Source organism: Rana temporaria, chromosome 2, assembly GCF_905171775.1.
Source record: "Rana temporaria chromosome 2, aRanTem1.1, whole genome shotgun sequence".
NCBI classification, from domain to species: Eukaryota; Metazoa; Chordata; class Amphibia; order Anura; family Ranidae; genus Rana; species Rana temporaria.
Genome location: NC_053490.1, coordinates 425,873,785 through 425,891,798, shown reverse-complemented (window position 1 = coordinate 425,891,798; position 18,014 = coordinate 425,873,785). Strand labels below are relative to the sequence as shown.

The window sequence follows — 18,014 nt, the reverse complement described above, 5'->3', positions numbered from 1 at the left end:
ATAGCACTGAACCACCACTTCCAGAAGTGTTGATTTAATGGTGCCCTCACAGCTCTGACTTTCTCCAGTTGATCTTCACAACACTGCTGTCTCCTAGAATTTGTGAAAGTCAGAGGATGGAACCAGTGAGAGCTGGGAAGGATCCAGGAGAGCAGATCTCTCTTCAGCAGATTTCTCAGAATTCAGAATGGAATTTGGTGGTGCAAGCAGCAGAAAGAGGATTACTTTCTTTTTTACCGGTATGGCTTGTTTTGAAACATTTGTATAGTGACAGGGTTACTTTAAAGAGAACTCGGATTAGAATAACATCTATAGATTTTGCTTTATTATAATGTACTAGACAATATTTTGAATTCTAAAAACAACTATTGATATAGAGCATACTGGTTGTTAGTGTGGCTATGTTACATGTGCAACTTTTATTGCATCAGCAGCACAGTGGCTTTCAGTATTAGCCCTGGTAAAGGGTATATGTTCTTCTAAACTGTACTGTATATGCATGTGCCCCTGTATTGGGGTAGGGACTCTATGGGAATAGTTACACCATGTATATAGTTGCTTAATATTTTGCCACCTTTAGAAGTATAAAACATAAACTATAATTGTCCCATGGGTAATACATAGTTGTGATTACAATTATGCTGTAAATAGGGCTTTAAATCTATCTTGACAAAAAGACAGCGTGGAAATAGAGACTCTGTCCAAACAGCATGCAAAAAGACTATTCATAAAACTTAAATTACTGTAAGACAATCTAAAAAGGCTTAATAAAGGAATATTTGCAAAGAAGAAAAACAAATGAAGGTTGGACAATACTTTGAATACTAAATAGCCTATTAGTGTCCTCACCCAGTGTTTACCTTCTGTTCAACATTTATCAGGAGCTCCACACATCCAGTGTGTTTTATACTGTAGATAGTTTATGTGTCTGAGAAAACGCAGGTCACCAGTCAGCTATCATAGACTATTACCTGATCACGTGTCACACATATAGAGGATGGTTTTCTAAAGACAAATAGATTGTGCAGAAGTGTGGTTGCACTCTGCAAGTGCAGTTTCTCCAGAGCTTAGCAAATGAGGTAAAGCTTCACTCAAAAAGAATACCTAATCACATGCAAGAAAGAAAAAAAAAAAAACAGCATTTTTTCTAGCACATGATTGGTTGATAAAAGTCACTCTACTGCTCGGAAGCAACTGCACTTGCAAAGTGCCATTGCCTTTAGTAAATTGAATCCATAATGTATTAATAACAGTATATGAACATTACATTTACAGTACATCTGCATAAACACAATCTTGGATTCCTTTTTGCATGATTCTTTATTAATCTGGAAAAGTATGCATTAATGCTACTCTAGTCACAATCAGTAGAATTGTCAAAAAGGGTCTTGTTGTTATGGCCAGGCAAGCAGCTAAATATATGTTTGAAATACATATATGAAAGCTCTGTTACCTGCCAAATTGTATTTTCTCTTCATCTAGTCCTAATAGTTATACAAAATAAATACAGAGATTTCAACTGTGTACGCAAAACTACGTAATGTCAAAAAGTCCAACAGTGTAAATATAACCATTTATTGCTAGTGTTGTCCCAAATAAAGTGCTTTCGTGCTTCAATCTTCATCAAAGTGCTATAATGCTCCAAGCTTCACTCTGGGACGTTACACACACACCCCTCCTGTGTCTCTACTCACCAGAGATCATGGACTCCCAGCTTTTCAGTCTGGGGGTCAGAAAAGCTTTACATCTGGTGGAGGGTGGTAGATAACACAGGTCCAGTAGGGATCTTCCCCCAATGTGGTTCTAAGAATATCTGAGAAGTTAGCCAAAACCAGGATGAAAAAAAGGGAGCTGATAGTGAAGTACTGCAATGTTACAAATGTATTGTGCATATATGAATTTTACTTACAAGACAGCAGTATGAAACAGGCATGTAGAAAGCATGTAAACTCTTCCTGGAACGCCATACTCAGCGTGCGTTCCACTGCAACCGAAAGTGACTTTTACTTTATTTGACAGCACAGCCAGGTTGGTAACCTGACTTCTCTACTGCAGTTAAGCATTACAGCTAGGTCACCTATAAGCCTTCAGCCTGTGATTGGACAGTAAATAAGCTCTAGCAGGCTGATAAGCTCATCCATCTACTCATTCTGCTGTTTCCTCCTGTCTGCTGTCCCTTGTTGTTCATTGTGAACACAAGTGACTGACTCAGAGCAATGTCCCTCACTCTCCCAGGCTGATCTATACTGTACAAGGGATTGAAGGAAGTTGATATAAAGTCAAATTCAGGCATTTGCATTTGTTTGTAATTATATACATTTAATTATAATTAATAAATACATAATTGCATTAAGTGGTGGTTTTTTTTTTATAACGTTTTGGAGTTCATGGTTAACCTGCCTCGATTCACAGTGTCCCCGTGTGCCGTCGATCTCCGTTCCCTGTGACGTTACGACGCACGGGGCGGAGAACGGCGCCAAATTCAAGTAAAAGTAAATAAACACAATACACACAGTATACTGTAATCTTATAGATTACAGTACTATATGTAAAAAATACACACACCCCTTGTCCCTAGTGGTCTGCCCAGTGTCCTGCATGTACTTTTATATAATAAAAACTGTTCTTTCTGCTTGAAAACTGTAGATTGTCCAAAAAATACCCTGTTTAGATCAAAATACAAAAACTCCTGTGGGCTGCTGTGTACTTAGTGAATTGCATTCCCATTGTGCACAATTCAGGTTAGTCATAGGAGTTTTCACACTACATGACCAAATAGATGTGGATACCTGGTCATCATGCCTGTTAGACCCCTTTCATACTGAGGAGTTTTTCAGGCGGTTTAGTGCTAAAAATAGCTCCTAAATACCGCCTGAAAAACTCCTGCCCTGCAGTCTCAGTGTGAAAGCCCGAATGCTTTCACACTGAGGTGATGCACTGACGGGACCGTTCCAAAAGTCCTGCCAGCAGCACATTTGGAGTGGTGAGAGGAGCGGTGTGTTTACCGCTCCTCCACCGCTCCTTCCCATTGAAAACAATGGGACACCGCGGCTATACCGCCGGCAATGTGCCTCTGCAGAGGCGCATTTCCGGCTGTATTAACCCTTTTCCGGACGATAGCAGGGGTTAAAGCCGCACCGCTAGTGGCCGAATACCACTGCAATTCTGCAGGAATTCTGCAGCCTCTATTTTTTACTTTGGTGATGGATGTCACACAACTCGGTGTTTGATCAATATTTCAACACGGTTTTGCAATGGATTTTAGTCCCATATGTTTTTTTTTTTTTGCAGAGATCTCCACCCTTTTTATTTATTGCACTGATATTTATGCTTGAAATACATCTCTAGCAGAATTTTAGGTTTTGCACAATTGATGGCACATATTGCACGTTAATTTGTTTTATTAAAATTTTTGCATATTTCTTTTTTATGTGTAGCACTACCCCGGAGGAGCTGCTGAATATTATAAGCGGCATGTTACCTCTATTTTCTCGCCATCCAGGGTAGTAGAAGAGAGTTGAAAAAGTTCAATGTCCACACTTTACACTTCCTTTTCTTAGATTTATTTGCAGAACTTGGTTAGAAAAGAAGAAATTGGTGGAGGGGTGGAAGGGTAAATAGGTAGATAGGTTCAGGTGCATAAACTCCATTAGGAAACACTCCTGCTTCCAGCAAACAGTTCTCGTTGTCACTCTAGCCAGAGTGGGTATTGCTCACCCGGATAGGTCCCTCTCACTGGCCTAGCAACCAGAATGGCGCACAGAATAAAGTACAGTCTTTGTCACAGACCTTCCTTTATGATTAGACATTTTCTGTCCAGAATCCCCTAACACAGGATTCAGCACCTGGATCTCGCCAGATTTACTTCTGTAGATCTGACAGGCGATCACCATCAAGCCTCTCAGTGTATGGTACATCCTTCGATGAAGTTTCCAGGTCTCTCCCAAGATACCAGCCTCTTGCATGGTCCTCTCCAGGATAGGTCCTCCCCTGGCTTCCTTCATCAAGTGGCCTCTTCCCACAGGACAGACAGCACAGGATCACCTTGAAAGCCGCAGACCCAGTCTGATTACTGGGTCTACTTGGATAGATCACAACCCCGGACCAACGTGGTCCCAGAGCCAGGATTTCAGGAGCATGCACTCCCGACCAGGCATACCACAAGGTGCGTGGGACGACAGACCGCTGACCGCCGACCTTGGTCCAGTGGTGTCTGTCCCTTACGTACCCCTCCCCAGTATGCACAGCGGGATGATCTCCCCCACTGATTGACTGCTAAGGGGGACACCCAATACACCCTGACTCTGCTGCTGCCACCCTTGACCTGGGGTGGTAACGACACCCCCCAGGTGAACATTGGTGGTTACTCCCAGCACAGCCATGGCTGGAACAGAGGCTAATTTTGGTCACAATTACACATATCTGAGTCAACTAACACTCAGACCCCCTTTAAATTTAAAGCAGCGCCTGCCCAACAGGAGCAGTCCTATTGCTATTGATTCCCTATATTGTTCATACACTATTGATTGCACTGAATGCACTTTATTTAGCTTTGCAACTGTTATATGAATTGTGTTATATATTGCAAGTATATTTTTAGCACTGTACTCTTTATTTACATATTGTTTGTGCCTGTTATCTGGGTTATAGCGCACAGCTGCTGTTTTGTTTTTGTTTCTAAGCGCAAATACAATTTGTACACCAATGTTTTATACATACTAAGATTAGACTTTTTTTTCACTGGCACAAAAATATTTTTTATATATATGGTTATTATATGGTTTATGAAATGTGTGTAATAGCTAGTGGCAAGTGGTATACTACCTGATCGAAGTAACTTGTTTTGGACCCCTCAATGGCCCATAAATAGCACTTTATTGATTGTATATAAATGATATGGAATTGTATTTTTGTACTTATTTGAATACACACAAGGGTGAATGCAATTTATACTGGATGTTATATATATATATATATATATATATATATATATATATATACAGTGCAACCTCGGATTATGAGCATAATCCACTCCAGGAGTATGCTCGTAATCCAAAGTACTCGCATATCAAAGTGAGTTTCCCATTGAAGTCAAAGGCCCAGATTCAAGTAGAATCGCGCAATATTTGCGTGGGCAAAGAGCAAATTTTTTTCTCTGCGCCCACGCAAATATTGCGCTTTGCCCGCGATTCACGGAGCAGTTGCTCCGTAAATTGCGCGGGCAATATGCTAAGCAGCCGGGCGCAAGGCTGCCTAATGTAAATGATCCCGCGGGGGGCGGGAATCATTTAAGTTAGGCGCGCTCCCGCGCCGAGCGAACAGCGCATGCTCCGTCGGGAAACTTTCCCGACGTGCATTGCGGCAAATGACGTCGCAAGGACGTCATTTGCTTGTAAGTGAACGTGAATGGCGTCCAGCGCCATTCACGGTTCACTTACGTAAACAACGTGAAATTTGAACGTCGCGAGCGGGAGGCGCAGCTATACTTTAGCATTGGCTGCGCCTGCTATTAGCAGGAGCAACCTTATGCTAAAGGCGCCGTACGGAAACTCCGTACCTTGCGCACGCAGGGCCCGCGCAACTTTTGTGAATCGGTGGTAGTATGCAATTTGCATACTACACGCCGATCACAAAGGCCGCGCCCCCTAGCGGCCAACGCAAGAATGCAGCCTGGGATGTGAAGGCATAAGGAGGCTTATGTTTGTCACATCCTAGGCTGCATTCGGTGTAACGAGGTTCCTGAATCAGGAGCACTCGTTACACCGGAGCAAGTAAGCACTTGCGCCGCGCAACTATGGTTGCGCGGGCGCAAGTGCTTCTTGAATCTGGGCCAATGGAAACAAAAATAAATTGTTTTCCGCATTGACTTCAATGGCATGCAATACCGCATGCGGCCAGAGGCAGGGGGCCACCAAAGAGCCTCGGAAAGAACCGGAAAGGCCCGAGGACAGTTCGGCTGACCTAGGCAAACCTCAGAAAGGCTCGGGAACGTAGTATTTCCAAGTCTTTCCGAACAGCTCCAAACGGCACCGATCGGCTACGATCTGCGCTGTTCAGCTCTGCTCGGCTGCGTCGTCCCCGCACTTGTATCACTGAGTCACCAAGCGATAAGAGAAGCCAGTTGGTGGCTAAACCCCCTTATACTGCAATCATAATGAAAATAACATATTTGGTGATTTTGGAAGTTGAGATTAATTATAAGATATAGGTAAGGTCAATGGAGGTACTTTTGCACATTTATATTTTCATTTGTTCTTAACTGCCAAAATCCAAAACTAGGACTTGTTTTTCCAGCATATCCCACAGATTCTCTACTGGATTAAGATCTGGGGAATTAGGAGGACAAGTTAACACCTCAAACATGTTTTGTTTCTTAAAGACATTTTTCAACCATTTTTGCAGTTGTTGAATCTGATAGCATCTAAAACAGTTTTTTTTACTTTATACACTAAACTTTTAACTAAAACATTATGAACTATTAGCTTTCTTAAATAAGTAAAAGGAACCTGCTCTTTCTCTTTTAGATTTATCTTTATTCTTGACTTATAGTACATGTGAAATGAAAACATTACTAGATGGTCAGGTATCGGCATGCAATGGTCACAGCTCCATGATAACTGAAACTAAGAAGTGCAAGTCTTTCGAAGAGCAATATACAAGAAAATATTAAAGCTATTTGTGAAAAAGTGGCATTTTTTTTATATGCAAGGGGGGACCTAGTCTATTATTTTCCAACACATACTAAAATAATAAAAAGCATTAATAGTGGTACCTTTTCTCTGGCTTTTTCTTTGGTTTCTTCATCCATCCATTCATTCTCTTTCTCCAACATGTCAATGAATGACCAACGGATACCTTCAATAACTTCCTCCATCTGGAAAACAATAATCAGCTTAAATGTTACAAATAACTACACTTTCATATCAAATCGTACAATTAATGTTTACCAAATCAATATAAATTCCAACAACATCATTTTATATTTATGCTCTTAAAAGGAACCTATTAGAACAGAAATATGGAAGCTGACACTTCTGACTGTTTTTTACTGTTCATGCTCTGGAATTGTATCCTTACATCACAACTTAGTGAGTCACAAAATTAAACCATGCTTGTGCATATCAACTGTCATAATTAGGGATAAACAAATGTGTCTGGATTTGGTTCGCAAGGTGTTTGTCAAACCCATCGAAAAGGTGAATTCTGAAAACCTAAATCCAAACCCTATTGAAGTCTATGGGAGGCATTGGGAGCTGGGCACTGGCACGGAGGGCAGGCACCAATTTAAAAAACAGCAGGGGGAGGGTACACGTTCAAATGCAACTTTGAAGGTGACATGGGAAATATTCCTTGTTGTTGTTAGTCCTGAGCTACTAGCCAGGTCTAAGGCCCCGTACACATGTCCGAGGAACTCGACGTGCCAAACACATCGAGTTCCTCGTCAAGTTCTGTGTTGAAGCCGCCGAGGATCTCGGCGGGCCAACTTTCCTCATTGAACAACGAGGAAATAGAGAACACGTTCTCTATTTGGCCCGACGAGTTCCTCGTCGGCTTCCTCAGTGAAAAGTGTACACATGACCGAGTTTCTCGGCAGAATTCTTCTCCGATCGAGTTTCTGGCTGAATTCTGCCGAGAAACTCGGTCGTGTGTACGGGGCCTGAGAGTTACTCACCACCAGTTGCCCCACCCAGCACCGGCCCCTAACTACACCCCTAAACATACCCTCATAAATTATCTAATGAAACAACACTGTTAAATGTTTTATGCAGAATTAAGTTACAAAAATAAATATTAACAACAACTTTAACAGTATTAACATAAAGCATATTTTATTGTGATAAATAAAATATGATTGGCTACTATAGTCACTGTATACATCATTACTGCCTTGTTAACCACTTAAGGACCCGCTCACGACTATATACATCCTGTTTTTAAAGATGGATATCTCGTTAACGGCAGCAGCTGCTGCCACAACCGAGATATCCATCTTTTCCTTGAGCGCTCCTGTAAACGATAACGGTGGTATCCGCAGCAGATTCGCCGCAAGATCACCGTTATCGGCGGCGGGAGAGGGCCCCTCCCGACGCTCTCCCGCACCCTCTGCTGCTTACCGGAGCCGTCGGTAGCAGCGGAGGCGATCGGGTCCTGTCCCCTGCTCGGCTGTAATACGAGTGAGGGTAAGATGGCCCCCACCCGTCCCCATAGCATAGCAGGGCGGAAGTGACATCAAAACTTTTTTTTTTTTTTTGCATTTAAGTCTAAATATGAGATCTGAGGTCTTTTTGACCCCAGATCTCATATTTAAGAGGACCTGTCATCCTTTTTTCTATTACAAGGGATGTTTACATGTAATAGGAATAAAAGTGATCCATTTATTTTTATTTTTTTTCAGTGTAAAAATTAATAAAATAAATAAAAATAAATAAGCGCCTCGTCCCGACGAGCTCGCATGCAGAAGCAAACGCATACGTGAGTAGCACCCGCTGTATCCCCTTTCTGACCATCGGGAAATGAGTGTGCCTTTCCTGGGCTGACCCTGGAGTATCTGGATCCTCCAATCCTCCAAAAACTCCCCCCTTATTTGACATCTGACAGTTTGAGAGTGGGAACTTCCTCCACACCCTCTGTGAACATCTCACTGTCTCTACACAGAATCAGGGTCGGTGACAGCCAGCCATCTACCCCCCCAGGACTGTAGAGGCCGATATGCTAGTCGTGAGTTTCTGGGATCACCAGGCGTCTCTCCATTTGATCGTCTGGATAATGTTTAGGAAAGGATACATTTGTCATTAAAACTTGTTACATTTAACTTAAATTTTCTGGTTTATTTGATAAAATACTGGATCAGCGCTCCTTGTGTTTGTTTTTTCACTGGGTTGGCAGATCCTATGTAAGTTCACCACATTAATAACCGTATTTATCAGCGTATGACACACACTTTTTTCCCCTTAAAATCAGGGTAAAATCGATGTCTGCGAGGGGAAGAGGAGCGAGCGCCGCCGATATACACATAGCCGAGTGTACTGTGTACTCGGCTAGGCTCAGCTCCACTCGCAGTTCCGCCCAGTCCCAATATTAGACCTGTGTTAGGTCCATCATAAGAGCCTGGCCAAGGGGTGGGACTGGGCGGGACTGCAAGAGGAGCCGAGTATACAGGATAATCTGTCTATCACAGCGGCGGTAATTTTAAACAATCATGCTGCAATGACACTGGGCAAGGCTGCAATGACACTGGGCAAGGTTGCAAATTACACTGGGCAAGGCTGCAATGACACTGGGAAAGGCTACAATGACACTGGGCAAGGCTGCAATTGACACTGGGCAAGGCTGCAATTGACACTGGGCAAGGCTGCAAATGGCACTGGGCAAGGCTGAAAATGACACTGGGCAAGGCTGCAAAGGACACTGGGCAAGGCTGCAAATGACACTTGGCAGGGCTGTAAATGACACTGGGCAAGGTTGCAGATGGGCACTGATTATTCTGCAATGATGGACAAGGCTGCAGATGGACACTGATCATTCTGCAATGATGGACAAGGCTGCAGATGGACACTGATAAGGCTGCATTGATGGGCATTTAAATGTAATTTTTTTTCCTTATACTTCCCTCCTAAAAGTTTTTTTCCCTTAATTTCCCTCCTAAACTTGGGGTGCGTGTTATACGCCGATAAATACGGTATTTAATACACTACTTTTTTTACATGGAACTTTTAGAGGCTGTTAACCATTACGCAATCTGCAAGACTGTCATTTTTTTCCCATATCTACATTGAGACCATTTGGTACAGAATTTTTTTTGTTTTCCTCCTCTAAAACCTAGGTGTGTCTTATGGCCAGGTGCATCTTATGGAGCGAAAAATACGGTACTATAATTTTGCTTGCAAATGAGTGAATGATGGAAGTCATCAGTGCTTTATCTCAGTCAATAAACTAAAATAAGATTTACTTGCAAAGTCCCTTTGGCAGGTAAACAGCCTATTCACCGTTAATAAATTAAATTCATTGTACATGCTCACTGCTCAGTGTTTAAGCAGTTTTATAAAGCTGCTATTTCAAAAAGAGAAAACAGGTAGGTTTTAATCAAGAAATCAAATATAAAAGTACCATGCAGGTTTTAGTCAAGAAAAACAAAATCGGAGAGTGTTATTTTTTGTAGAAAAATTACAGAAAATGTGTACAGTAAATGTACACCATGTAAGTAACTTCAGTAGGCTGCAGTTTAAGAAGAAGAGAACAGGCAGATTGTAATCAAGAAATCAAAATGAGAGTATATTACTGTATATCACAAAAAAAGCCACAAAAAAACGTACAGTTGATGCCTTCTATGTAAGCATCTTTAGTAGGCCGTTTTTAATAATAAGAAAACAGGCATGTTTAAATCAAAATTAGAGTTTATTATTTCACAAAAAAAGCCATAAATAGTGGCTTGAGGTAGGCAGCAGTTTAAGAGGGGGAGACCAAGATGAAACCGGTCGAGGTGTGGGCTACATGCTGACATAGGGCCAGAGTCACATACAAATACATTACGCTGCGGCGGCGTAACGTATCCCATTTAGGTTACACCGCCGCAAGTTTGCAGCGCAAGTGCCTGATTCACAAAGCACTTACCTGTAAACTTGCGGCGGCGTAGCGTAAATCCGCTCGGCGCAAGCCCGCCTAATTCAAATGGGGCGGCACCATTTAAATTATCCGCGTTCCCGCGCCGAACGTACTGCGCATGCTCCGTCCATAAAATTACCCGACGTGCATTGCGCTAAATGACGCAAGGACGTCATTGGTTTCGACGTTAACGTAAATGGCGTCCAGCGCCATTCACGGACGACTTACGCAAACGACGTGAAATTTAAAATTTGGACGCGGGAACGACGGCCATACTTAACATTGGTTACACCACCTAGAGGGCATGCTTAGTTTTACGCGACGCATCTCTACGGAAACGACGTAAATTTAGATCGACGGGCAAAGCGGACATTCGTGAATCGGCGTATCTAGTCATTTACATATTGTACGCGGACCGCAATGGAATCGCCACCTAGCGGCCGGCCTAGAATTGCAGCCTAAGATCCGACGGTGTAACACAGTTACACCTGTCGGATCTTAGGGCTATCTATGCGTAACTGATTCTATGAATCAGGCGCATAGATACAAAAATCGTATCTCAGAGATACGACGGCGTATCAGGAGATACGCCGTCGTATCTCTTTTGTGAATCTGGCCCATAATTTCCAGTGATCTCATTTTCTTCTGTTGGTGCAAACACTGGTTTCCTACACATGCACAGCCACAGCAATCTTTTCCTCCCTGTGCAAGTCATAAATACCCAGTACTGGTTATTGTAGTCAACAGCGGAGAGCAGCGAACATAGAAAAAGACCCCCGGATAGCGGAAGAAGAAGCACACCACCCCCCGCCGAAGACGTCGGAGGTAACCCGCGGGGGGGGGGGGGGCGCTTTTATAAAAGCGACCACCCCCGGCGGTGGAAGAGAACCAGACGGCGGCGAAGAAAAGCGGCCCCCACCCGAAGACGTCAAAGAAGAAGCCCCCCCTGGTGAAAGAGCTAATAAAGAAGACAGGGGGGGGCCTCCGGAGCAGACTAATAAATTATTTTAAAAACCCTTGTGTCGTGTTTATTAACTTTAACTTTTTGCCTCCAGGTGAATGGGTAGGGGTACGATGTACCCCATATCTATTCACTTATTAAAGGGGGCTCCCAGATTCCGATAATCCTCCCGCCCGCATACCCCGACAACCAACGGCCAGGGTTGTCGGGAAGGGGCCCTGTCCTCATCAACATGGGGACAGGGTGCTCTGGGGTGGGGGGGGCCGCAGTGCGCCCCCCTGCCCCAGAGCACCCAACCCCCCCCATGTTGAGGGCATGCAGCCCGGTACGGCTCAGGAGGGGGGGGGCGCTCGCTCGTCCCCACTCCTTTCCTGGCCAGCCGGGTAGCGTGCTTTGGATACAGGTCTGGTATGGATTGTAGGGGGACCCCCTACGCCGTTTTTTCGGCGTAGGGGGGGTCTCCTTACAACCCATACCAGACCTAAGGGCCCGGTATGCTCCTGAGGGGGGAACCCATGCCGGATTTTTATTTAAAATCCGGCGGGGACCTCCCCCTCAGGATTCATACCAAACGCCGCACACGACGTTATCGGATCATCCGTTTTTCGTCCGTTCCGTTTTTTTGACGGAAGAACAATAGGGTTTTCTTCCGTCAAAAAAAACGGAACTTAACGCAGACAGATGCTAACGGACGTTAGCGGATGCTCATCCGCTAACGGACGTTAACCCATAGGGAAGCATTGCGGTCCGTTAACGGATGTCCAAAAAACGGACGAACGGAACGGACGTGTGAAAGAGCCCTTAGGGGTATATCCCCAAACACATGCGCTACTGACCTAACTAGCAATAGTAGGCCAACAGCTTGTGGTTAGTGTCTGTCTGTATGGGAACACTAGAGGCACTGAGAAATGGAGCACCTGTTTTGTTTACACCTGCATGAGCATTCTTGATCTGGGACATTATACTTGGATTTATTCATGGTTTATATGAGAACTTAACCTTAATGTTATTTGGCATCTGTTTAAAGTAAATTTTTTTTTCAAAGATGTTTTTTTTTTCAAAAAAGTTTTTTTTGTATTGCTATAGCATGTCTGTGATGGTCATGCTATCTATTTTGTCTATGAAAGTTTAGAGCAGCGCAGTTTATTCATAAAATTAGCTATAATTGGAAATTGGTTGCTATAGCAAGCAAACAGCAATGATATTTTGCCATTTTCTCGAACTGCAAACAACTTTGATTTTGATTCAAAATCAAACTCATGTTCCGCCTGAATCCAAAGCTAATTTCTAGTCAGGATGCATGATATGTACCTACATGTTTCCAGTCTGCGACTCATTAAATAGTGATACAAAGATAAGAATGACAATCACTGATCATAAACCTCCAAAAGTCACCAATGGCTGCTCCTATGTAACTGTTCTATCAGATACCCTTTAAAGACCAAGCAAGGTTAGTCTCTAAAATATACATATCTGTCCAAGCCAGGACACTTAAATTTAGTAACCATTATGATGGGTATGTGCTTCTGTTCCAAGCGACATGGCTGTAACAGACCTTAAAGTTCTTTAGAATACTAGGAGTTCATTCATGGAAGATGGATTATGTGTATGTGGATGATAATGTATAAGCATCATGGATAAAGAATACCAAAGCTTACTTGCTAATTTCCAAATAGTTATTCAACTAAATATCACTACGCATTACGATCTGACTGTTTACTAATTTTTAGAGCGATCAAAATCTATATAGTATAGAAATAAGTTGGTAGATGATGGACTTTATAGGCATAATACACAATTTAAAAAAATATGTAAATGTATTTAAAGAGGAACATACAAAATAAATCAAAGCATATATAACATATTGGCCATGTCATGATACATCGCCTACCATAAATTATACGTCTATATACCTACTAGTAGGAAGTGACCTTGGTGTCCTTTTATCCAATATATTGTACCTCTTCTGGGTTGTAGGTGCTGTGTTACTATTTTTTGCGTTCTTAGGTCTTTTTATGAATGGCCGATATGTTATATATGCTCTGATTTATTTTGTATGTTCCTCTTTAAATAAATAAAACATTTTTTTACATTTTGTGTTATGCCTTTAACCACTTAAGACCCGGACCAATATGCAGGTTGAGTACCTTGCCCCTTTTTGCGAATTCGGCACTGTGCCGCTTTAACTGACAATTGCGCGGTCGTGCAACATAGCTCCCAAACAAAATTGGCGTCCTTTTTTTCCCACAAATAGAGCTTTCTTTTGGTGGTATTTGATCACCTCTGTGTTTTTTATTTTTTGCGCTATAAACAAAAATAGAGCGACAATTTTGAAAAAAATTCAATATTTTTTACTTTTTGCTATAATAAATATCCCCCAAAAAAATATAAAAAAACATTTAGGGGTTAAGTGTGACCTTATATGTGTTTATAACTGTAGGGGGGAGGGTCTGGACGTGTGACATCATTGATCGTCTTTCCCTATATCAGGGAACAGACGATCAATGACAGTGCCACTGTGAAGAACGGGGAAGGTGTGTTTGCACACACCTCTCCCCGTTCTTCAGCTCCTGTGACTGATCACAGGGCACCGGTGGCGATCGGGTCCGCGGGTCCCGTGGTCACGGAGCTTCGGACTGGGTCGCATTTCCGCGACCCACGGCTGGGCTCTTAAAGGCGACGTGCCTGTGCCCAGCCGTGCCATTCTGCCGACGTATATGTGCAGAAGGCGGTCCTTAAGTGGTTAAAGTCCATCATCTGCCAACTTATTTCTATATAATCTAATCTATCGGGATGTGGCATTGTTTACCTTGCTCTCATATTCACACTCTGTGATGATATGTTTTTTTAATTACAAAATCTACATAGTGCAAGGGCTAGTCTGATTGGATACAAATTAATTGGAAATTTAAGATACAGTAGGTCCTCAGGTTTTTATTAGGGTTGTCCCGATACAACTTTTTTAGGACCGAGTACAAGTACCGATACTTTTTTTCATGTACTCGCCGATATCGAATACCGACACTTTTTTTTAAATGCAGCCACGTGTCCCCAAATGCAACCTTGTGTCCCCAAATGCAGCCATGTCCCTTAATTCATCCATGTCCCTTAATTCAGCCATGTCCCTTAATTCAGCCATGTCCCTTAATTCAACCATGTCCCTTAATTCAGCCATGTCCCTAAATTCAGCCATGTCCCTAAATTCAGCCATGTCCCTAAATTCAGCCATGTCCCTTAATTCAACCATGTCCCTAAATTCAGCCATGTCCCTAATGCAGCCTTGTGTCCCCTAAGACAAAGTCAAGTCAACCCCCCCCTCCCCCCGCCGCTGCCGACATCTAGTTACTATGCGCTAGGGGAACACAACAGCTGTCATTTGCATTTGAATAGCTGGGTGTTCCCCCGCCACGCCGTCATGTATAGCCCCTCCCCCTTGCCCAGAAACTTTGATAGACAGGTCACCCGTCGTATCAAAGTGCCCGGGCAAGGGGGAGGGGCTATACATGACGTTGCGGCGGGGGAACACCCAGCTATTCAAATGCAAATGACAGCTGTTGTGTTCCCCCAGCGCATAGTAACTAGATGTCAGCAGTGGCGGGGGGAGGGGAGGGGGATTGACTTGGCTTTGTCTAAGGCGGCGGTGGCAGCAGCTCTCCTCTCCCCCATACGAGGACTGCTCTGCTCCGCTCTCCGCCCCCTCTCCACCCCCTCTCCACCCGCACTCCACCCCCTCTCCACCCGCACTCGAAAAAAAAAAGTATTCTACCAGGCATCGGGAGTATTTGCGCGAGTACAAGTACTAGCGCAAATACTCGGTATCGGGACAACCCTAGTTTTTATAAAGCTAAATGAGATGGTGCAAAGACTTTACACTGTAATGTGTAAAGTTAGCTTAAAGCAGATATTCTTGGTCTTCAATGTCAAAATCACACCATTTTTTTTATCCATGGCTAACAACCAACAATCTTCAAAGACTGGGATGAACTTAGGATTTGGTCCAATTACACTACAATACAACATGTAATACAAAGAGCCAGGGGTGTTTTTGAAAAAAAATGGTGTATGGGTGCCCCCAATTTATACCAAGTAATTTTGGTCTAATATGAATGTTAAAGTCTTTTGGGTCTGGTATAGATTTTATAGGGGCAACTCCATGCAAAAATTAACAAATAAGTGCGAGGACCCAACAAAAATCCATACCAGACCCTTATCCCAGCATGCAGCCTGGCAGGCCAGGAAAGGGGAGGAATGAGTGTGGGCCTTCCCCCTCCTTATCCATGCCAGGCTACATGCCTTCAACAAGGTATCTTGCCAGGGGGGTTGCTCCTGGCAAAGCACTTTGTCTCAATACCGATGAGGACAAGGCCTCTATCCTATAACTGTAGCCCAGTGGTTGTGGGGGTATGCCGGCTGAGGACTTTTCAGAGTCTGAACATCCCAATTTAACAATATATGGACACCCAGATAATGCTCCCCTATAAGTGAATGAGTAAATAATAGGGCATAAGGAAAGTAACATTACCAGGCATGTGTAACCCTTTCTCATTCATTTAAGGGGGTATCTGGGTTACCTCTTATTGTTAAATGTTCTGATATTCTGAGCTCCCCACCTGGAGGCCCCCACAACTACTATGCCAGGGATGTGGGGAAGAAGTAATTGTCCTCATCACCATACTTACCCCTTATGTATTGAAACTGTTTCTCATCTACCTTAAACTGTATGAAAAAAAAATCATATGAGCACACTTGAAGTAGTGAACAGTTATTTTACCTTTATATTTTATGTGGGGGAAAAAACAATCAGTTAGGGCTGATTTTTAAGCCTCCTGCTTTAAATATACAGCTTGCAAAGAACTGACATTCACATGCAATTGGCATTAATACAAGCAGTGTGGCTTTCATCACCTAATAAAAACTGACTGCTTGTGCAATCTCGTAAGGTTCGTAAGGTTCCTGAATTGAAGCCAGAATTAAAAGTTTAGAGAAGAACATCATTTGGATTATAGAGCAAAAAGGTGTGAAAACTGGAACTAAATTGTATATGGATCCTTCATCTAATTATAAAAAGCACTAGATACCCAAAATATTACGTTTAACTCTTGTCCAATGCTACACAGCTTTATATATTAAGTATCCTTTCACCTAAAATGTACCAACTAGATGTGTTTGTGCTCTTTTTTTGTGTACAAGTTACTCTTTTTTTAGTACTAACTCAAATAAATGTACGTTTTACTAATGTTAGCAGTTGGCTTCAGAAGTTCAGTAATTTTTGGCTTTAAATTAGAGCAATCTGGCAGTTTTTTAGCAGTTTGTCCTCAATTGCACTGTCCTTCCAAACCACTCTCAGGCAACAAAACAAGAAACCCTATTTCTAGGATACTAAACATAAAGTAGAAGCCATTAACTATGTCAAACACTTTTAATAGCGTTAGTGGATTATTATGTAGAACTTTTAGGAATAAATCATAACTGGTTATTTTTTATGACGAACATGGTATTGCAAAGTGCAATATTTTACTACATCCAATAAAGTTTCTGTCCAATAATCCCTTAAAGTGTACCTAACCCCAAATACAAAAATTGTATATATTGTAGTTTAAGATTAAATGGCTACATTACTTTTCTTTAAAGGTTGTTTGTTTTCATTATTTTCACCTTGTAATTCTGTTAATACACTTCCTGCACCTACATGTCTATACTAATTTCTCCACTGTATCTCTGGAGGGAGCCATGGTTAACACAGGCTGAGTTCTAGCATGATCAACAGGAATTTTCTACTAAATGTTGAAATGTTTTATAGCATGAAAAGTGAAAACGAATGTAGCCTCTTCATCTAAGGACTGGTAGGCCATAAAAGTTTTAACACTTTGGTCAATTTATTCACATGTGTTTTATATATTTTATTTTTGGTGTGTATTGATACACATTTTTTGTGTGCATTGTCACACATGCTTTTCACCTTTAATGTTCATTTATACATTTTTTTTATGTATATGCACTAATTTGTTTTCACTTTTGCACTATAATTATCTGGGTTGCGCGCTTATTTTTGTATATATGTTTATTTGAGTTTTAAGTATTTAAGCTTTTATAAGCAGCAGCATCCCTCATCATTCAATCACATATTTTTAAATTTTTCACTGATTTCTTATGTTAAGAGGATTGTTCATTTTTTCTTCACGTGTTAGTGGGTTTAGCGCAGAGTTTTTCTCTTTTTGTTTACTGGTAAGCTATAATGTAATAATTTTTGTTTCTGGGTTTAGGTATACTTTAATATAATGTTGCCATTGTTACTGCCTTCTATGACCCAGAGTGTAAGCTAACAGGACAATAGGCTGAAAAACAAAGCTATATAAATGTCAAATATCCCTTTTTCTATACAGAAGTAGCTAATTGTAATATTAATTATGTATATGTAAATGTTTGTAAGGTTTTTTAACACATTATTTAC

The 18,014-nt window shown here is 42.1% G+C and overlaps 1 protein-coding gene across 1 annotated transcript in view; it reads right to left on the bottom strand.

Moving 5' to 3' along the window:
- Nucleotides 1-18,014, bottom strand: part of PHEX (phosphate regulating endopeptidase homolog X-linked) — a 262,838-nt gene that overhangs the window by 98,599 nt on the left and 146,225 nt on the right. Inside the window, exon 12 of the mRNA XM_040338252.1 lies at nt 6,773-6,874. Within this exon, the coding sequence (XP_040194186.1) occupies nt 6,773-6,874 (102 nt within the window). The remainder of the gene's footprint in view (nt 1-6,772; nt 6,875-18,014) is intronic.